General features: G+C 40.7%; 1 protein-coding gene across 5 annotated transcripts in view; it reads right to left on the bottom strand.

The window, feature by feature from the left end:
• Window positions 1-14017, bottom strand: part of ranbp2 (RAN binding protein 2) — a 71085-nt gene extending 57068 nt beyond the window's left edge. For all 5 annotated transcript variants that reach the window (XM_043691777.2, XM_043691779.2, XM_087988129.1 and 2 more), the window contains exons 1-10: window positions 13866-14017; window positions 13292-13359; window positions 10918-11029; window positions 7609-7764; window positions 5541-5771; window positions 4964-5109; window positions 1204-1399; window positions 1004-1094; window positions 667-876; window positions 82-263 (exon numbers count right to left, since the gene is read on the bottom strand). In XM_043691777.2, coding sequence (XP_043547712.2) covers window positions 82-263; window positions 667-876; window positions 1004-1094; window positions 1204-1399; window positions 4964-5109; window positions 5541-5771; window positions 7609-7764; window positions 10918-11029; window positions 13292-13359; window positions 13866-13940 — 1467 coding nt within the window. In that variant the 5' untranslated portion in view covers window positions 13941-14017. The remainder of the gene's footprint in view (window positions 1-81; window positions 264-666; window positions 877-1003; window positions 1095-1203; window positions 1400-4963; window positions 5110-5540; window positions 5772-7608; window positions 7765-10917; window positions 11030-13291; window positions 13360-13865) is intronic.
• Window positions 14018-22712: the final 8695 nt, after the last annotated feature.

Below are 22712 nucleotides of genomic sequence, written 5' to 3'. Positions count from 1 at the left end.
TTAAAAAAAAATTTTTTAATATGGTCAAGATCATTCATTTTTGGTAAAACTTTTAAAAGATGATTACTGCTCTCTTCCCACCTCAAGATCTAAAATGCAAATAGTCTCAGGAGCATTGGTTTCAAGTCGAGAGGTTTCTTGGGGCAGTCGAGGAAACAACTGCTTCAGCCAATTTCGTACCATAGGTAACTGTTCCATTGAAAACTGGTGTAAACCAAGCCAAGCAAGATGCTGCAGATTTCCACCATGCAGTTTAACAGAAGCTGGAAGTCAAAAACCAAAAACGTTTATCATATTAATTACATACTAAAGACAAGGTCCATCTTAATTATTTAGTCTAAACTGTAAATGATAATTAAAATCTGACGGGGGGATTAATTTAACTGAAGACTGTAATATTTTCTTTTTCACACAGATTCATTTGAAGTTTACTTTTTACTCTATAAACACATATGCCAGACAAACACTCATCAGAACAGCGAACAGAACACATTCAAGATGACTTATTCTCCTTCATTTCAAAAGAGAAAACTATAGAAGACCACACAAAAAAAGTCAGATACCTTTGCTACATCATGCCCCAAATAAATGAACCAGGTCATTCAATAGTGACTGCACAATTTAAGGATGAAAAAGAAAGGAATATTAAATATCAAAAGCTCTTACCATCATCCCATTTTATGAGTTCATTCCGATCTGGGTGCTCTTCTGTAACATTCCTAATATCATCATTGGCAAGAAAAGACTTCTCAACAGATATCCGACTTCCAAACAATGTTTCAATTAATGCAACCTGGCCACTTTTGTTTGCAAAAGTTTCCACCACTTCTTTGTAAAAGTCAGGCTTTCCTGACATTAAGCTTATTAACATATGCCCTACAATAACAGAGGAAACTGTTAGAATGTCAATCAGCAGGAATGCTATGGAATAAAAAGCTAGCAAAAACTCTGCTGCGCAAATCTGAGTAATTTTAAAAACAAAAACACAGCATTCAAATATTACCTGACTGACTTTGCCTATCCGATGCTAACCAATTAATCATTTCCTGGTTTGCGTCTTCTGCCTTTACACATTTCAGCCTAGGTCTTGGAACCTGAAAACATACACATTTCTTTACTACAGCAATATTATGAGAAAACTACCTCAGTTGCAACGTTTTCATGGCAACTGATCAACAACTGCAAAGCACTGGTGAAGCCTACCTGATAAGCAATTAAGTAGCACAGTGCTGCAAGGTCTACAATTGCTTTCCATTGAATTGCATTCTGTTGAGCCATTTTCAGAAGTAATGTTCCAGCATGTAAGTACAAATGCCCTCGCATTTCAGTGAAAGTAGCCGAAAGATCATCCATTGGTGCAGTCAAGTATGACTTTGCAATATGCATTGTAGAATCAAAGCTACAGCAAAGCATACAAAAAAAAATTCATGAATTGTCAAGAGTTCATACAACAACTGACCATTATGGAAAAACTTGTGCTTAAAATACCAATGTGTTTGCATTTGGTAGAACCTGCATATCCCCATTTTAATAATATATATATTTACTGGGAAAAAATAAACTTTACCTTTTTTCACAAAAACACAAAACCAAAAGAAAAGGAAAAAACAAAGTACAAAAGTACAGAAAAGTTGGAATAATATCGCAGTATTATATTACAATAACATTTAACAATAAACTACCTACCATTCTCCAGAATAATGTAGACTCTTATTTACTTAGCTTAATCCAAACTAGCACAATCCCCATCACTAAATATATAATATCCCGCTGGTTTGGACTTTGGATGCAAAATATCTTCTAACATCACTAACAAAAGTAAGCCAATACCAAGTTTACCTTAACTTCTATTTCTCTGCTTTCAGTTACATTCCTACTTTATCCAATAATCTTGCCCTTATTCAACATTTTTGATGTGATAATCTGCAAAAAACTTACTTCACAGGAGTGTTTACTTCACGAAATTCCAGAAAAACATCTGCAAGTATATTTGATTTCAACTGCACAATTTCTCTCTCTCTGCTGCCACTGAATCGAGGTGTTACTGCACTAAAATCAACAGGATTGGTAGTCTAATGGAGTGATCATGGAACCAGGACAAAGTGTGGACCACAGATGTTGGAGATCACAGTCAAAATGTGTGGTGCTGGAAAAATACAGCTGGTCAAACAGCATCCAAGGAGCAGGAGGGGTTGATGTTTCTAACTCAGTGGCAACTCACATGCTCCTCGGATGCTGCCAGATTGGCTGTGCTTTTCCAACACCACACTTTTTGACTCTGACCATGAAATCAGTCAACATCTTTTCATTCTTACATGGGATGTTGGTGTCACTGCAATGGCAACATTTCTTGCACATTCCTGATTGCCATTGAGCTGATTGGTCTGATCATTTCAAAAGGCAGTTAAGAGTCAACCAGTCTGTAGTCACATGTAGTAGATGAGCTAAGGATAGCAGATTTCCTTCCCTAAAATGATGTTAAGCAAACCAGATGCATTTTAATGATAATTGACAATAGTTCATTGTGACCATCAGATTAGCTTTTATCTCGATTTTTCTATAGAATTCAATTACCACACCTGTCATGGTATTGAATTGATGTCCCAGGAACATTGGTCCAGAGCTCCAGACTGCTCTCCAATGACATTATCATTGTGCCACCTCCTCCCGCACTACTGCACACAAATGAAATTGACTAGATTTACTGCCTAGTCTCATTTTAATTGCCTAACAGCCACAGGACTTCAAGTTCAGATCAAATTTGGAGTACTCCCTTACTGATTCGCATTGAATTCACAAGAGTAGATCACAACCACAACTCTAATTTTTTGCCTGCTCCCCATATCACTGAATTCCCTGACAATCCAAAAGTCCTCAGGTTTGAAGAAACAATGGAGCACCATAACAGTCTGGGATGGAGAATTTCAGAGACTCAATCCTAATCAACTGGGTTTACACAGCAATAATCACTGGTGAAATAGAAAGTGGTAACACGGAAGGAAACACCAGTGAAATCAAATAAATTATATAGCACCTATAACTGTAAAAAGGGATAAAGAAACTTCACAGGATCATTACAAAGTGAAGTATGACATTAAGCTGCATCACGTTAAATAACAAAAAGGTCATTCAAGGAGTGTCATTAAGAAGAAAAGTGAAGGACAGAGGCAAAAAGATGCGTAGAAAACATTCTAGAGCTTGGGGCCTGGCCTACTGAAGGCCTAACTACCTTATGGTGGTGATGTAATTATAACTATAGATGAACAACAGGTCAGAATTCAAGGAGTGCATATTCATACAAAGGGTTGTGGGGCTAGAAGTGACTAGAGACAGTGTGGAGTCAGGGAAGTCTTTGATTTAAAAAAAAAATTATTTGACAAAAGTCATGTAGGTCAGCAATAATAAGGATAAGAGAATGTGATTGGTGAGAGTTGAAGCATGGGCAGAGTTTTAAATGACTTCAAGTGTGCTGGCCAGTGTGCTGGCACAGTCAAGGATAGAGATAATGGTTACAGCAAGATCTGAGATAATGAGGATTGTCATTGGATACAGTGGGATACAGATAGATTACAGATTTGAGCAAAAATGGCAAATGGAGTTTAATCTACACAAAGCGAGGTGATGCATCTTGGAAGATCAAATTCAGATGCGAATTATACAACACATGGCAGAAGCCTTAGGGACATTAACAGACAGAGGGAACCTGGGTGTACAGGTCCACATATCCCTGAAAGTAACAACACAGGTGTATAAGGTAGTGAAGGCAGCACTTCACACGCTTGCCTTCATCTGCCGGGGTACTGAATATAAAAGTTGGCAAGTTATGTTACTTCTACACAAACTTTAGTTAGGCCACATTTGGAATAGTGTGACCAGAAGGACATGGATACTTTGAAGAGGGTACAGATAAGGTTTACCAGGATTAGATTAGATTAGATTACTTAGATTAGATTACAGTGTGGAAACAGGCCCTTCGGCCCAACAAGTCCACACCGACCCGCCGAAGCGTAACCCACCCATACATTTAACCCTTATCTAACACTACGGGCAATTTAGCATAGCCAATTCACCTGATCTTTGGATTGTGGGAGGAAACCGGACCAGCCGGAGGAAACCCACGCAGACACGGGGAGAACGTGCAAACTCCACACAGTCAGTCGCCTGAGGCGGGAATGGAACCCGGGTCTCTGGCGCTGCGAGGCAGCAGTGCTAACCACTGTACCACCGTGCCGCCCATTGTTGCCTGGTCTGGAGGGTTTTAGTTATGAGGAGACGTTGGATAAACTCTGGTTTCCCTGGAAAGACAGAGGCTAAGGGGTGATATTATCGAGATCTACAAAATTATGAGGCATAGATAGGGTGGATAATTAGAGACTTCTTCCTAGGGTGGAAAGGTCAACAACAACAGGGCACAGGTTCAAGGTGAGAGAGGTGGAAAGTGTAGGGGATAAGTGCAGGGAAAAAATGTTCATACAGACATAGGGTGCTTGGATTGCACTGCCAGTGGAGATGGTGGGAACAGTCCTGTTAGCAATGTTTAAGATGCATCTTGATAAGACACAAACGGGAAGTGAATAGCATATGCGCAATAAGTCCCAGGTAGAAGAAAGAAATAAGAATTGGGCACAAGGTTCTGTTCCTGTGTTATATTGTATAAGCTAATACGATGTTGCAGCAGTCCAATTCAACTGGACAAAGAGCATTGGAGGAAGATAGTGTGGTCAGTCATGTGAAAGGCTGAAAAAAGTTTGCGAAGGATCACAAGAGAAGCTTTACCTTTGTAAAAGTAACAAAGGATAGCATTTATGAATGTGATAGGAGTTTATAATATCAGCTAATATGGACCCAAGGGGGGGAAGTCAGTCACCAAAAGTGGAAATAAGACCAGGGTCTCAAACAATAGAAGTTCAGCTAAAGTCAACGTAATCAGAAGAACAAAAAAAGAAAATTCGAATAAGGTTACCTCATTAGAGCATTAACAACATCTTGGACATTTCTGGCCGATAATGTCAGGAACATAAGATTAGATGACGCCAGGAGCAATTCCTTCTGCAAAAATCTCCATTTGTTTTTATCATCTGATGAAATATTTGACAAACTGATATAGTTCTGCAGGAAGTACAAAGACAGTGAATGTCACAGACATTCCCCAAGAACATTCAAAATTTTAATTTCTTAAATACCAGATATTGTGAGGGCAAGTAACAATCTGCTACAGCTTTTTGGACACTAAAATCAATTTGAGGAGGAAAGAATTCTTCCTCCTTTACTGAATGACACGCTCGCTGATAGAAAACCATTTAGCATTGTAAGAGCAATTGTCTCTTCAAAATAATATGTTAGTTACAAAATATGTAACTATCTTTGCAGATAAAGGTTAATTTAAAAAGATTTCAGATCCTAGAGAACAAACTTAGGTCAATGTGAAATTCAGCTAATATGCCATACTCTGGTAGATTGCTACTTCACCATTTTTTTTTAAAAAAGTGCATATTGCTTGCAGGAACAATTCAATGTCAATTCATAAAACTTTTACATACCTTCAATGTTTGTACCATGCAGGTGTACCATTCCAGACATTTACAAAGGGTTCTTTTCTTTTCTGTACTTATACAGAAATTCACTGCTTCTTCAAGTTTCCCAACAGAACAGTAAAATTCCACCAAACGTATATTAGCATGAGGATCATTGGGCCTTGAATGCAATTCTGACTGAATAAGGTCGAACAGTTGAGAATGGTCTAATTGTCCTTTTGTGCTCAGCAGCTTCTCCTTTAGAAAAGAAAAGGAGACACACACAGACATTTACAATACAGGAGAGCATTCAGTTCATTGTATCCATGCGGTCCATTACCCCATTTTCCAGTTTTTGGCCCAAAGCCACAGAGGCTAATGAACACCTAAATACTTTGTGTATGTGAGTTTCTGACTCAACCACGTGTTCAGACAGCAATTTCCAGACTTCCAACAGCACCTAAGCAAAATACTTCTTTTAACTCTCTCAGCCTCTTTGCCCCTAGTCATTGAGTTCGCTCATGAAAAAAAAAAGTGCTTCGATACTCACCCTATCTTTGTCCCTCATTTCCAATACACTTTTATCAAAGTCCCTCTCGACCTTGGCTGCTCCAAGGAAGAGAACACCAAATCTTTCTTCATAGCTCAGACCTTCCAGCATCCTAATAAATCTCCTCTGTATCGAGTGCAATCACGTCCTTCCTTTAAATTGTGACCAGAAATGCACACAGTACTCCTGCTGTAGCTAACCAACATTTTATGCAGTTCCAACATAAACTCCCTGCTCTTGCATTCCATGCCTCAGCTGAAAGGACAGTGTTCCACATGCCTCTCAATACCTTATCTTCCTGTCATACTATCTTCAGGGATCTGTGGAGATGCACACCAAGCTTCCTCTGATCTTCAGTATTTTGCAGGGCCTACCATTCATAGTGCAATCTTTTGCCCTCTTCAAATACATTACCTCACTTTTACAGGTTGATTTCAATTGAAATTGCATTTCCCACCTGATCAGTCTGTTGATGTCATCATGCAGTTCAGGACTATTCTTTTCAAGTATAATCACCCTGCCAACTTGTGTCATCCATGAACTTATCGATTATATCTGACATTTAAGCAGAAATCATTAACGTACACCATAAACAACAAGGGCCTCAGTACTGAGCCTACTGAATACAAGACTTCCAGTCGCTGAAATATGTCTCTAGCATCACCCACTGCTCCTGTCTCTTTGCCAAGTTTGTGCCATTTTGCCTTGAACCCATGGACTGTTATCTTAACAAGCCTGCCATGAGAGACTTCTCAAAAGCTTTGTTAAAATCCACGCAGACCACATTAAACGCATTACTTCAATCAACACTCTTGGTCAGCACCTTAAAAAAAATTCAACCAAATTTATTAAAATGTAACTTGCCCTTAATAAATCCACACCTCTCCAAGTGTAATACATTGGCAAGAACCGAATGCCAATTACCAAGGTTAGACCGACTGGCCGAAATGTCCTGATAGTTTCTTCTCCGTTTTGAAGATTGAGAAAACATTCAGTCCTCTAACCGTCTAGCACCTCACCTTTAGCCAGAAGGGGATTTGAAAATTACTCCCAAGGCTGCTGACATCTCCTCCCTCAACAGCCTGAGCTGTATCTCATGCAGGCCTGCTGATTTATCCACATAAGGCTGCTAAACCCATGAGTACCTCATCTCTTGTCTTTTCTAATATCCCACAGTCTTTGGACCAGATGTCTATATTCCTAAATGATGAGTTAATGCAGATAGTTACAGAAATAACAAGAATATCTTACATGGGTCACAAATCCAAACGTTAGTATTCAAATATAGCAGGAATGTGACAAAGTGAATACTCTGTATGCAGAGGGAATATTAAACACGAGAGCATGATTACAATCACAATGCATAAATATCTTGGCTATCAGTATTTTTAAAAACAAAACCTTTTATTACTGTTAGGTTTGTACCTCATTAATGCAGCCAAAGTAAATGATACAACTGTCAAAGCTACTGCATTTTTAAATGACACTGCATCATGGATCAGAGCCCAAGTTTTGACTTACTTGTACTTTAAGTTTTTAGCTTACCTTCAGTTTGTAAACTATTCCATTATCAGGAAAATGCTTGGCTGCCTTCTCCACCCAGTATTCAGCTCTTCCATCAAGCAGGTCTCCATTACTACACAGCAAAGCAGCTACTTTCAGGATCATATCTTTCTGAACAGGATTCAGCTCCACAACCCGCTAAGAATCAATAAGTAATATTAATGACAACTTCACTTTCAAAACATATTTCAGGCACAATTTTGTAAATATTTGTATGGGCTCTTGGCAATTCTGGAATTAATGGCTGAGTTATGTTCCAGTAGAAGATTACTGCTTGCACTCATCAGTTTTCCACTAAACAAAGGACAGCATACAATTATTATTTATAAAGAGAAAGAGAAAGCAGTTAGAACAAATCAGAAATGATTAAACAGAATTTTGAATCCTTTTAAATGATTCAGTCATCTGTCTGTGGAATGTATGGTTTAATATAAGAGACAGGAAATGCCTCTTTCCTCTCTTCATTACATCATGAAACACCCCAATATCAACATCCTGGGATTAACCAACTAGAGACTGAACTGGCCAAGCAAAATAAAGACTCTCACATTACTATAGTAAAAAGGCTGAGAATTCTGAAGCTAATAATTCCCCTTCTGATTACCCTAAGTTTGTTAGCCATCTACAAGGCACAAATCAGGAGTGTGATGGATACTCTTCACTGGATGAGGGCAGCACTAGCAGTACGATGTAATTTCAACATCATCCACATCCTTTAAACATTCACTCCTTTCACCAGATGACGCACAGGGGCAGCAGTGTGTCTCATCCCCAAATTGCACTGTTGAATAGTATCTTCTGAACCGACAAGCAACTATCTCTATCTTTAATACACATGAACACCACAACGTTCCACAATATCCATGGTCATTGTGTTTTGGAATTGAACATCTGATTTAAATCAATTTACAGTAGGTGGGTGGGCTTCGGTTAGCAGTGAGCTTTACTTTGAATATCTCCAACTCTATCTCACTTTCCTCCTTTAATACAGATCTAAAATCAATGTCTAACTAAATCTTTATAACATCTCACTCTATATCACCTAATGTGACTTAGTGGCATACTTTATCTCAATGTCCCTTTGAAGCACCTTTGGATGTTTTTAGATTAAAAAGGTGCTATACAAGCTATTTTTGAAAGGCAAATGTTCACAAACTGACCATTCCTTTATTTGTCCTATTTATACTCCCTTCAGCACTTTACTGAATCTCTCCTGTCCTCCATATCTGGAATTAAGAGTCGAAAAAGGACATGAAACCATTATTGATGATTGGAAAAACCCATTTGGTTCACTAATGTCCTTTAGGGAAGGAAACTGCATCTTTACCCGGTCTGGCCTTTTTGTGACTCCAAACCCAAAGCAATACAGTTGACTCTTAACTGCCTGCTGGGCAATACAGATGGGCAATGAACGCTGGCCTTGTTAGTGCCATCCTCATCCTATGAATGAATAAAAAAATTAATTGAATCAAAGAATGGCTGCGTTCCAGAAAGAGTCCATTCAGCCAACCTAGTCTGCACCAACCCTTCAAAGAGCATCCCACCTGATTCCCATAACCCAGCATTTACTATGGCTAATACACCTAATTCGCACTTCTTTGGACTGTGGGAAGAAACTGACACAGACAAATGGTGGCAATGACCTGGTGTTATTATCTTTGAACTGTTAATCCAGAGACCCAGATAATGCTCTGGGGACCTGGATTTGAATCCCGCCACAGCAGAGGAATTTGAATTCAACATAAATCTGGAATTAAGCAGTTAACCAAACCCATTTCGTTCACTGATGTCCTTTAGGGCGGAAAATTGCCATTCTGACCGAGTCTGGCTTATGTGTGACTTCAGCCTGCAGCAACATCAATGGCTCTTAAATTAACAATACTTGCTGGTCTGTCCAGTGACGCCCTCATCCAGTGAATGAAGAAAAAATCCCGAAGGAATCCAGATCCCTAGTGCACTAAGGCAGCAGTGTTAACCACTGAGCCACCTTGCCACACTATACTATTCTTTTACCCTGCCTCCTGCATTTCATTGAATCAAGATGAATTAGTTTTTGAAAACATTTTCCTGTTCTGAAAAAAGTGAGACTCAAAAAACTAACGTTTTCTCTCAACAGATGCTTCCAGTCCGGCTGAGGATTTTCAGCGTTTTCTGTCTAAGTTAAAATTTCCAGCATCCACATCTTTGTGTAAATGTGTTATTGCTCTGTCATATTTTTGTTTGTTTCATAACGATCTTGAAGTTTTAAGCTCCATTTCGGGTGGCACTGTGGCTCAGTGGTTAGCACTGCTGCCTCACAGTGCCAGAGACTTGGGTTTAATTCCAGCCTCGAGCAACTGTCTGTGTGGAATTTGCACATACTCCCCGTGTCTGTGTAGATTTCCTCCTACAATCCAAAGATGTGCAGGTTAGATGAATTGGCTGTACTACATTGTCCAAGGTATCCAGAGATGTGTAAGTTAGGTGCATCAGGGGTAAATGTAGAGTAATAGGGTAAGGGAATGGGTCTGGGTGGGTTACTCTTCAGAGGGTCGGTGTAGACTTGTTGTGCTGAAGGGCCTGTGCTGAAGGGTAAAGATTCTATGACACTTTGAGGCATTTTATTACATTAAATTAAATTACATTACATTAAAGGCACTATGTCTACTTCAGTTGTTATGGCTGATTTGCTCATGAAATCTAGGGAAAAAATCTTCCAGACCTCCATGCAGCATTCTTTTATGGAATGAGAGCTTGACTTAACATTTAAACCCTGAAAGATAATATTAATCATAACGAGATTGCAAGATATCTTGAAGCTTTATCAATGTAACCTGATCCCTGTTGGCCCTGTCACCTGAAGCCAAGCAACGGCACTAAAATAGTAGACAAAAGTGAGGACTGCAGATCAGAGTCAAGATTATAGTGGTGCTGGAAAAGCACAGCAGGTCAGGCAGCATCCGAGGAGCAGGAAAATTGCTATTTCAGGCAAAAGTCCTTCATCAGGAATAAGAATAACTGCAATGGGAATAACTGCACTTAGCAACAAATGACTTACCTGATGAACTATAATCAAATTTATTTAACTTGAAACATTTTATTAATGCTCACTGCCAAATTAACTGGCAAGGCAGCATGATATATGTCATTCTTTTCTACTTAAAATGCATTGTAGCCCTCTACCTGGTCAATTATTAAGAATATTCTACACCTACCATTGTAGGCTTTCAATTAATGGCTATCCAAAAATATGCTGATTTGGTTTAAACACAAAACATCTCAAATTTGCCATATTTGCAGAACTGCCCTTACCTTATAACAACCAATGGCTTTTTCAATGTTGCCTTCAGACTCATAGATCTGGCCAAGAAGCTTGTGCGCTTTTGGATCCCTTTCCTGTACGGTTATGTAAGCGGATATTTGCCTGTAAAAAAACTGAAGAGATTATAGCAGGGCCACTGAAAGCACACGCTTCCTAATTAATCAAGTGCTTTTTCAAAATACCAAAATTAAAGTTGAGACAGTGAACACGGAGTTAGACCAACTCAAAGTAGGAACAATCTTTGCATGATTGTGGGAAAACAGCAAAAGATAAATAGCTTGCATTTTCACAAGAAAGGCCATCCCAAAGTGCTTTACAGCAAAAGAAGTGCAGTCATGACGCATTGCTGGAAATCAATTAACTTGCACGCAAAACTTCCACAAACAGCAATATAATTGAAATATTAAAGAATAAATTTTGACTTGAAAAGCCACGATCAAAAGTAGCTCATTTTATTCATTGGTCTGAGACTACTTACAGGTATCTGAAGCAGCAAACAGAGTCTAGTTTAAAGTCAAAGGCAGCAAACAGAAAATCTCCCCGAATAGAAAAATGAAAATAGGAGCAGCAGGCCATTTGGTCCTTTCAGCCTGCTCCACATTCATTATAATAATGGCTGACCATCCAACTCAAGAGCCCGTTCCTGCTTTTACCCCCCCATACCGTTTGATCCCTTTAACCCCAAGTTGTGGTTCTGTTCGCCGAGCTGGGAATTTGTGTTGCAGACGTTTCGTCCCCTGTCTAGGTGGCATCCTCAGTGCTTGGGAGCCTCTTGTGAAGCGCTCCTTCACAGGAGGCTCCCAAGCACTGAGGATATCACCTAGACAGGGGACGAAACGCCTGCAACACAAATTCCCAGCTCGGCGAACAGACCACAACAACGAGCACCCGAGCTACAAATCTTCTCACAAACTTTGAACCCCAAGTGTTGTTCCCAAACCATTTAAATCAATGTTTTGGCCAGAATTTTTTTTGGAGTAGCAAATTCCACAAGTTCACCATTCTCCAGGTGAATGGATTACTCATCTCAGTCCTACCTCAAGGTGAAAACAATGACTGCAGATGCTGGAAACCAGATTCTGGATCAATGGTGCTGGAAGAGCACAGCAGTTGCTGAAGCTCCTCGGATGCTGCCTGAACTGCTGTGCTCTTCCAGCACCATTGATCCAGAATCAGTCCTATCTCAGTCAGCCTTAACTTTGCATTCAAATTCTGCAATGGGATTTGAAAACAACTTCTGAAAGGTGGAAACGGCAACCACAGTTGGCAGAGGGACATGGGCCTAAATGGATAGGTCAAAAGGTGCCACAAATTATTTTGATCTGTGCTGAATGATTCAAACAGTATTGGTACTTGTACGAACCAGCAGCAAGTAAGCAAATCTTCAAGAATGCACACAAAATAGAATCGAGATTAGTAAGTTGGTGCTGTTTCAACTTATAAAGAAACCAAACAGTAAAGTTCTCCTCGCAGATCAACTTCTTTTAAAAGCAGTTGCTTTTAAAATTATAATCCCACGTTTCAAACCTAACCACAGCCTTGCAGCTCCCATGTGTAATCTCCTCCAGCCCCACAATATTGCACAGTTGCATGTCAAGAATGCTGGGCTCTTAATCACCAATTTTCACTGCTCCAGCATTAGCTGCCATCACTTCAGTTTTTCGGTTTGCATGCTCTGGAACACCTTCCCTATACCTCTCTACCTTGCCTTCCTCCATTAAAACACAGCTGAAAATGTGTTGCTGGAAATGCGCAGCAGGTCAGGCAGCATCCAGGGAACAGGAAAATCGACGTTTCGGGCATAAGCCCTGAAGAAGGGCTTATGCCCGAAACGTCAATTCTCCTGTTCCCTGGATGCTGCCTGACCTGCTGCACTTTTCCAGCAACACATTTTCAGCTCTGATCTCCAGCATCTGCAGACCTCACTTTCTCCTCCATTAAAACACAATCAATCTGCTCCTATGATGAAGTTTTTGATTAACTAGCTTCATATCTCATGTTGTTCAGTGTCATATACTGTATTACAATGCTCTCTTCAAGCAAATAACACTTCATTGCTTTGGAGAACTGTACAGGTTGATTTCCTCCTCTGAATGTGATATACACACTAGCATCTGTATCAAGGAAAAAAAACCTGGCAATAAAATACATTTGAAGAGTTAAAAGCTTAAAACAGGATACAGTAAGATGGATAATGGATGATTTAAAAGTATTTACACATTTATATTGTTTATTACCACTGCATGGATTTCATTGTTTTGATTACTCAATCAATTTTAGTCAGTTTAGAAAGCTTGAAAAACTTTCAGAATAACCCAAAGTGATTCATTTTAAAACAGCACATTCTGGGAGCAAATTATTTACCTCTTCGCAAGTTCATACTCCTTGGCTTCATAATAGAGTTTTGCAAATAAAAATCCTTTGAGTGATTTCTGAAAAGAAATTTGGGAAGTTGCATAAAAGACAAATTTTTAAAAATGACATCCCAAAAAAATTCCTGGATACATACAAATTACGTTAATAATTCACTATATTAAATTCATCATTACTTCTGCAAACAAATTAAAAATTGAGAATGAATAACTTAGAGCAATTCGTACATTTCACGTGACACCGATAGTAGTAACATAATCACTCCTTAAGCATTCATCAGTAGTTTCGATTCTTTAAAAACGAGATCAAAATTGAAATTCTGGATGGGCTTAGATGATGAGTCCAGCATCGCCAAAACTATAATACAGATCACCGCCACCTCCACTTTGAAACACAGCGCTAAACGGCAACTGATTGACAAATCGGTAGATTCTTGGCTTAATCACAACACAAACCGTTGGGCCTGACAGAGGCAAGGCCTAGTAACCAAGGCCGCAACCTGCACTGCCCGCGCTTTCCTGGTCGCCGCAGTTTGTCTACATGGCCCGCGGCGATGGACACTCACCTCGCGGGGTGAGAGCGGCGTGACGCCCTGCACCGAAGCAATGTACCTGTCCACGTCGGCCTTACTGCGCATCATGCCTAACCGCCGGCCTCAGGCCGCTGTGTGTACAAGATTTGATAAACGCCCTCCTCCCAAACCAGTTCCGGTCCTACACCATCTCTTCCGTCCTGAACTCAGAGCTTTCAGGGCCAGTTCCACCGACACTGCACGACAAAAATGACATATACTGCGCCTGCGCCTTCGCCCGATGGCCTCCAATCACAGGCCAGCCGCTGACGTCACAAGGAACACAGGAAGTAACCCCCAGATGACGTAAACAACGAGAAGTGGGATTATGTCCAAACGTCGCGAGGTTGAAGTCTTCGATTCGAATATGAAATTTTTAATCTGATGGTGTTTAATCAGGTTGTTGCATATCTACCCACACAGAAAAACTGGAACCAAAAGAGAAAATGCTGGAAAATCTCAGCAGGTCTGGCAACATCTGGGGAGAAAAATTAGGGTTAATAAGTGAACTCAGTTCTTCAGAAGGCCATGAAGTGGAGATGCCGGTTGGCCTGGGGTGGACAGAGTTTTTTAAAAAATCACACAACACCAGGTTATAGTCCAACTGGTTTATTTGGAAGCACTAGCTTTCGGAGCATTGCTCCTTCATCAGGTTGATAGTGGGGCAGGATCATAAGATACAGAATTTATAGCACAAGTCAGTTTCGTGTAACTGAGACAATATATTGAACAAACCTAGATTGCTGTTAAGTCTTTCATCTTTGAGAATGGGTTGCAGGTTTTGATTCATTATTATGTAAATCCCAGAACTTCTTTCAAGTCATATTCCCTACATAATTGAAGGTTTTATTTTAAAAAGATGACATCTCAGACAATGCATTAAAGGTGTGAGGTTACAGTGTCTGTATCCCAATCTTGAGTCATAGAGATGTACAGCACAGAAACAGACCTTTGAGTCCAGCTCGTCCATGCCCACCAGATACCCTAACCTAATCTAGTACCATTTTCCAGAACTTGGTCTGCATCCCTCTAAACCCATCTGATTCATATACCCATCCCAGATGCCTTTTAAATGTTGTAATTGTACCAGCCTCCACCACTTCCTCTGGCAGCTCATACCAGACATGCACCACTCTCTGCATGAAATAGTTGACCCTTAGGTCCCTTTTAAAGTTTTCCCCTCTCACCCTAAACCTACGCCCTCTAGTTCTTGACTTCCCACCCCAGGGAATAGATCTTGTCTATTTACTGTATCCATGTCCCTCATGATTTTATAAACCTCTATAATAAGGTCACCCCTCAGCCTCCAACACTCCAGAGAAACAGCACCAGCCTATTCAGACTCTCCCTATAGCTCAAATACTCTGACTCTGGCAACTATCTTGTTAATTTTTTCTGAACGCTTTGAAGTTTCACAACATTCTTCCTATAAGATGGAGACCAGGATTGCACATAACATTCCAAAAAGTGACCTAACCAATGTTGCGAACAGCCACAACATGACCTCCCAACTCCTCTACTCAATGCATTGACTAATAAAGGCAAGCACACCAAATGCCTTCTTCATAATAATCTACCTGTGACTCCATTTTCAAGGAACTATGAACCTGAACTCCAAGGTCTTTTTGCTTAGCAACACTTCACCGGACCTTACCATCAAGTGTATAAGTCATGCTCTGATTTGCCTTTCCAAAATGTAGCACCTCACATTTATCTAAATCAAGCTCCATCTGTCACACCTCAGCCCATCAGTCTGAAAACCAACCCTCCACCACCACCCTGTGTGTTCTGCCTCGAACCAGTTCTGTATCTAAATGGCTCGTTCTCCCTGTATTCCATGTGATCCAACCTTGCGAACCAGTCTACCATGAGAAACCTTGTCGAATGCCTTACTAAAGACCATATCGACCATGTCCACCTCTCTACCCTCATCAATCCTCTTTGTTACTTCTTCAAAAAACAATCAAGTTAGTGTTGGAAATCAGAAAGAAAACAAAAATTGCTGAAAATCTCAGCAGGTCTGGCAGTATCTGTAAAGAGAAAAACGGTTAACATTTCGCATGCAGTGACTCTCCATCACAATTATTTTAATTAATGCCAACTTGACTCAAAAAGTTAAATCTTGAATGGCCACCTGCAGTGAAAGAACAGCTCCATTGTATGAAGTCATGTTCCTGAGGTTTCAAACGTATATTCAGGCATTCAGTTTCACTGTACACAATTGAAGTGATCGAAACGTCGATTCTCCTGCTCCTCGGATGCTGCCTGACCTGATGTGCTCTTCTAGCACCACACTCTCGACTCTGATCTCCAGCATCTGCAGTCCTCACTTTCTCCCAAAATTGAAATGACAACTGCTCTAAGCAAGTCCTCGGTTACCGCTTAGGCTAACGTTTTCTGGCGCTGCAATGCTCTACGCTGGCAATGGTTTGGTAGTCTTGTCAAAATTAAATTTGGCTTTCTGCTATTTCACTTTGATTTCATTACTCATATCTGTACCTGTCATTAATTCTGGCTTGTAGTGTTTTTTGCTATTGGAAGAGTAATTTGGGTGCAATGGGACAATCATATTTGAACTCAAGTACTTTCCATGCTTACAGTACTTGTGTTTCTGCTCTTGAGGAATTTGTTGTGGGTGTGTATTTAATTTGCTTGATTTACGTAGAAACATAGAAAATAGGAGCATGGGTATGGGGCGGCACAGTGGTTAGCGCTGCCAGGGATCTGGATGCAATTCAGGCTTGGGCGACTGTCCGTGTGGAGTTTGCACATTCTTCTGTTTCTGTGTAGGTTTCGTCCGGATATTTTGGTTTCCTCCAACAGTCCAAAGATGTGCAGGTTAGGTGGATTGACCATGCTAAATTGCCCCATAGTGTCCAGGAATTTGCAGGCTAAGTGGATTCGCCATGGGAAATGCAGGCTTATAGGGATAGGGTCATGGGCTAGGTCTTATAGGGATAGGGTCACGGGCTAGGTCTGGGTGGGATGTTGTTTGGAAGGTCGGTGCAGAGTTGATGGTCGGAATGGCCTCTTTCCGCTTTGCAGGGATTCTATAATTCTAGAAGAAGCCATTTGGTCCTTCAAGCCCGCACTGACATTCATTATGATCTGGGCTGGTCATTCAACTCAATAGTCTGGATTAGAGTGGTGCTGGAAAAGCACAGCAGGTCAGGCAGCATCCAAGGAGCAGGAAAATCGATGTTTCGGGCATAAGCCCTTCGTCAGGAATATTCTGCCCAAAATGTCGGTTTTCCTGCTCCTTGGATGCTGCCTGACCGGCTGTGCTTTTCCAGCACCACTCTAATCCAGACTCTGGTTTCCAGCATCTGCAGTCCTCGTTTTACCCATTTAACTCAAAAGCCTGTTCCTCCTTTTTCCCATATCCTTTGATCCCTTTAACCCCAAGTGCTATATCCAATATTTTTATAATCTATTTGCTTTTCTTCCAAGAGATGTACACATTGCCAGCAAGGCAAGCGTTTGTTGCCCAACCCTAATTGCTCTTCCAGAGGCTAGTTAAGGAGTGAATCATGTTGCTGTTGTCTGAAATCACATGTAAACCAGAGTAGGTAAGGCAAACTGATTTCCTTCCTTGAAGGACATTACACTTTTGATGATGATCAGTGATAGTTTCATAGTCACTACTGAGCCAAGATTTTAATTCCAGATTTTACTATTATCCCTTAGTGGCAGATGGGTGCAGTATAGAGATAGAGTCATTTGAGAGCACTTATCCTGGTGGATTGGAGAAATACTGACCTTCTTCCTACATTGCAATGGATTCATCAAGATGACTGAGACTGCACCGAAGTGGTAAGCAACTCTGGATCAAGCTGGCATCGTCTGGTGTCATGACTTCCACCATGTGTCCTGGGGGTAGAGGGCATCCTGCCTTTGTACAACCCCATCAAGCAGGACCTCCAGGTTGTGCCCACAAAGTGGGACCTCAGATTCCTCTTGTTTACTAATTCTCAGGCAAATATCAGGAACTGTACAGGGCAGCTTTGGACTAACAGTGTTTATACGGATGCATGACAGCCTTTTAAATATAACACTGGCAATTCTGAATTTGCATCCTATTCTTTGTTTATGATCTTACTGCCCTTAGGTCAATCAACGTATTGCAAGGACTATCTGTTTTGCCATGAAAATAGTCCAGTTGCTGATTTACAACCTACACGCTTCTGCACATCTGGATCGCTTTCTCATCTCTTATTGGACATGTTTGCATTTTGGGATCTGTTATTCCTAATACAATTTTATCTTTAATTAGATCATTTTATACTCGCACAAATACACAAAATACTCAAAGCTCCATGCATTTTCTACTCCGGTATCACAATATGTGAGAATAATTATGCTTTACAATATGACTGTAGTATCTTTTAAATTTGATTGAGATATGTGTTTTAATATGCACAATCGTAAGAAATGGGATTGTGTAGTTCCAGTTGATCAAGCATCAACTTTGCCTTGTTGCCTGTCCTGAAGTCCACCTTGGAGGACAGTCACCCGAAGGTCTAAGGTTGATCAAGGCCCAATTGGTCAGGTTGACTCATCCTGTGATATAAATCCCACGGTATTTTCACTAAATTGTGCAGCACTACAGAAAACCTCAGCACTTGTTCCAACTTCAGTTGCGACAAAAAACAAAGTTAAAAAATCACACAACACCAGCTTATAGTCCAACAGATTTATTTGGAAGCCCTAGCTTTCGGAGCATTGCTCCTTCATCAGGTGGGTTGTGGAGTATAAGATCATAAGACACAGAATTTACAGCAAAAGTTTACAGTGTGATGTAACTGAAATTATATATTAAAAAAGACCTGGATTGTTTGTTAAGCCTCTCATCTTTTAGAATGAACATATTGGTTTTAGTTCTTTCATATGAAAATCACAGAACTTTTTTAAAGTTACATTCTCAAGTAAACTTTAAATGTTGGTGTCATGTCGGCCCAGATAATGCATTGAAGGTGTGAAGTGCCCTGTGTGAGACTATCTGTGCCACAACGGTCAGACTGATTCTAATCTAAAAAATGGATTTACAGAATCTTACATGGATTCATGAAGTTTTTGAGCAAAATAAAATGTAATTCTGCAAGTATAAATTCACCCCACAAACTTAAATGTGTGTGTGCATTTGGGTGTGTGTGGGGGTTGGCGGATTGAGTGTCTGTGAGAGAGTGTATGTGTGTAAGTGAGTGTAAAGGGATATGCTTCTGTGAGAGGGTGCGTGTGTGCATGTGATTGTGGGAGTGTATGTGTGAGTGTATGGGAGGCTATGTGTGAGCTTTTGAGAGAGCTTGTGTATGAGAGAGGGTCTGCGTGAGTGTATGGGTGTGTAGGTGTGCGTGTGTCTGTGTGTAGGAATGTCTGTGCCTGTGTGTGTTTGTGTGTGTACATCTGACTGTGTGTAGTGCAGTGGGGTCAGCTGTAGTGTGACATGAAACCAAGGTCCTCTGCTCGGCCACTTTGCCTTGTTGCCTGTCCTGAAGTCCGCCTTGGAGGACAGTCATCCGAAGGTCTAAGGTTGAATGTCCCGGACCGCTGAAGTGTTCTCTGACTTGGAGGGAACACTCCTGTGTTGTTTGTTGTGCGGTGTTCATTCATCTGTTGCCAAAGCCTCTGCTTGGTCTCACCAAAGTACAGTGCCTCAGGGCTTCCTTGCCTGCAGCGTATAAGATAGACAATGTTGGCTAAGTATTAATTAACTCTAAGTGTTAATTGTCAGTCACTGCATCTGAGTCACTGGTACTGCAGCTTGGTGCTTGATTTGGGATTCCTTACAGGTACGCAACCTGTAGGGTAGACTGGAATCTATCATTCCTGTTGTTATGAAGTTGAAGGCACGTACTGTACCTTTGAGAGAGAGTGAATGCTGTTCTCCATTGAGAGCTTACAAGCACCTGTCATATGACTGCATAACAGTTGCAGAGTGTACTGGAAAATTGAAAATATGTAACATTTGGCTGTGAAATAGATACCCGAGTTGGTTGCTATTCTGACAATTCAAATTTAACCAAACTGTTTAAATTATGCCCCAGGATACTAAAACCCAATCGAGTTTGAATTTATTGTTTTGCCAACATCGAACCAATGAGGCGGGTAATAAGCAGTTAAGAGGAAGGGGGGCTTAGAGTGGTGAATAGTTGTTGTTTAATGTTCACTTTTAGAGTTAAAGAATAAATTGATATTACTTTCTTTAAATAGTGGAATTTGTGAGTTCTCCGTCACTCATATTTTAATAGATTATGAGGCGAGGTGAGCTTTTCTGGGTGTTTGGTTTAATTAACAGAAGGGTTCACTCCCATGTCATAACACTATTCTTCCGCAAGGTTTGTAGCTCAGGTTGAGGTTTAGGGTGTAGGTTTGCTCGCTGAGCTTAGGTTTGACATCCAGACGTTTCATTACCTGGCTAGGTAACATCATCAGTGTCGACCTCCAAGTGAAGCGAAACTGTCGTCTCCTGCTTTCTATTTATATCTTTCTCCTGGATGGGGTTCCTGGGGTTTGTGGTGATGTCATTTCCTGTTCGTTTTCTGAGGGGTTGATAGACGGCATCTAGATCTATATGCTTGTTTATGGCGTTGTGGTTGGAGTGCCAGGCCTCTAGGAATTCTCTGCCATGCCTTTGCTTAGCCTGTCCCAGGATAGATGTGTTGTCCCAGTCGAAATGGTGGTTTTTTTTCATCCGTGTGTAGGGCTATGAGGGAGACAGGGTCGTGTCTTTTTGTGGCTAGCTGGTGTTCATGTATCCTGGTGCTAACTTTCTTCCTGTTTGTCCTACGTAGTGTTTGTGGCAGTCCTTGCATGGAATTCAAGATGAGAATATAGGAAGAAAGGTTAATAAAGTTTGTGGATGACACAAAAATTGGTGGTATAGAAGACATTGAAGAAGGCTATCTAAGATTGCAAAGGGATCTTGATCAATTGGGCAAGGAGTGGCAGATGGAGTTTAATTTGGATAAATATGTGGTGTTGCATTTTGATACAATAAACAAGGGCAGGACTTACTCAGTTAATAGTAGGACCCTGGGGACTGTTGTTGAACAGAGACATCCTGGGTTCAGATACTTAATTCCTTGAAAGCAGCATCACAGGTAGACAGTGTGGTAAAGGAAGAGTTTGGCACGCTTACCTTCATTGCTCAGATCATTGGCTACAGGATTTGAGATGTCATGTTGCAGCAGTGCAGGGCATTGGTGAGGCCACCTTGAGTACTGTATACAGTTTCAGTTGCCTTGCTATTGGAAGGATATTATTAAATTGGAGAGGGTGGAGAAAAGATTTACAAGGATGTTACTGGGATTCGAGAGTGAGAGTTAGAGGCTGCATAGGCTTGGACATTTTCCATGGAGTGTAGGAGATTGGAGTGACCTTATAGAGGTTTATGAAACCATGAGGGGCATAGATAAGGTGAATAGCAAAGGTCTTTTCCCTAGGGAAGTTCAAAACGAGTGGGCATAATTTTAAGGTGAGAAAAAAAAGATTTAAAAGGGACCTGTCGGGCAGCATGTTCACACAGAGGGTGGTGCTTTTGTGGAATGAACTGCCAAAGCAAGTGGTAGATGCAGGTACCGTTACAACATTTGGACAGAAACATCAATCAGAAACGTTTTGAGGGATGTGGGCCAAATGCAGGCAAATGGGGTAAGTATAGTTTGGGAAACTTGTTCAGCTGGGATCAGTTGGACCAAAGAGTTTTTTTTCCAAAGAGTTATATGACTCTGACAAATTTAATTAAATTGCTAGCCTAATGGTAACCATGGAACTATTGTAAGAATGTTTGTAAAACCAATTTGGTTCACTGATGTCCTTAAGGGAGGAAAATCTACCACTGTTACCTGGTCTGGCCTACATACGACTCCAGCCCCTCAGCAATGTGGTTGATTGTTAACCTGCCCTCTGAAATAGTTGTAACAATCCATTCAGTTCAACCGCCAATTAAAGATGGGCAATAAATACTGGCTCAGCCAATGAGGCCCACATCCTATGAGCAGTTAAAAAAGGCACATAAGTTATGCAGATAAACCTAGCTTTTTTAAATAGAATCATAGAATCCCTAAAGTGTGGAAACAGGCCATTTGGCCCATCAAGTCGATATTAACCCTCTGAAGAACATCTCATCCAGACCTACCCCTCTACCCTATATTTCCTGTGGCTAATTCACCTAGCCTGTACACCCCTGGTCACTATGGGCAATTTAGCAAGGCCAATCCACCTAACCTGCACATCTTTGGACTGGGAGGAAACCAGAGCACCTGGAGAAAATTCATGCAGACACTGGGAGAATGTGCAAACTCCATGTAGACAGTTGCCTGAGACTGGAGTCAAAACCCTGGTCCCTGGCATTGTGAGACAGTAGGGCTAGCCACTGTGCTGCCCCTCATATAATGAGAATTTCTACCTCTATTTGATTTTAGATAGTATGTTCCAGATGCTTTCTTCTACCAGCCAGTGGACATCCAAGCCTTCTGGCTGCTAACCTCTATGCTAAGGGAAATAGATTCTTCCTTTCCAACAAAGATCTTCATAATTTTATAAAATTACAAATCACACAACACCAGATTATAATCCAACAGGTTTCTTTGGAAGCAGTAGCTTTCAGAGTGCTGCCCCTTCATCAGGTGGTTGTGCTCCACTTCTGAAGAAAACAATTGCATTCATGCAATTTTTCTTTAAATATAAAATTCTCTATTCAGATCCTTTGTATATTAGGACCCCTTTCAAACTGTGTGTGAAAGGGATGGAGGAAAAAAGGTGTTCTATTGTTTTTACTAAGCCTCAAATAAGCAATTGTTATTGTGCTGTGAGAGAAGATGTTGGTTAATTGGCAGGCAT

This window comes from Chiloscyllium plagiosum, unplaced genomic scaffold (assembly GCF_037043375.1).
Source record: "Chiloscyllium plagiosum isolate Xiang-an unplaced genomic scaffold, Cpla_swu_hap1 HiC_scaffold_6, whole genome shotgun sequence".
Classification (NCBI taxonomy): domain Eukaryota; kingdom Metazoa; phylum Chordata; class Chondrichthyes; order Orectolobiformes; family Hemiscylliidae; genus Chiloscyllium; species Chiloscyllium plagiosum.
This window is presented reverse-complemented; position numbering and strand designations above follow the sequence as displayed.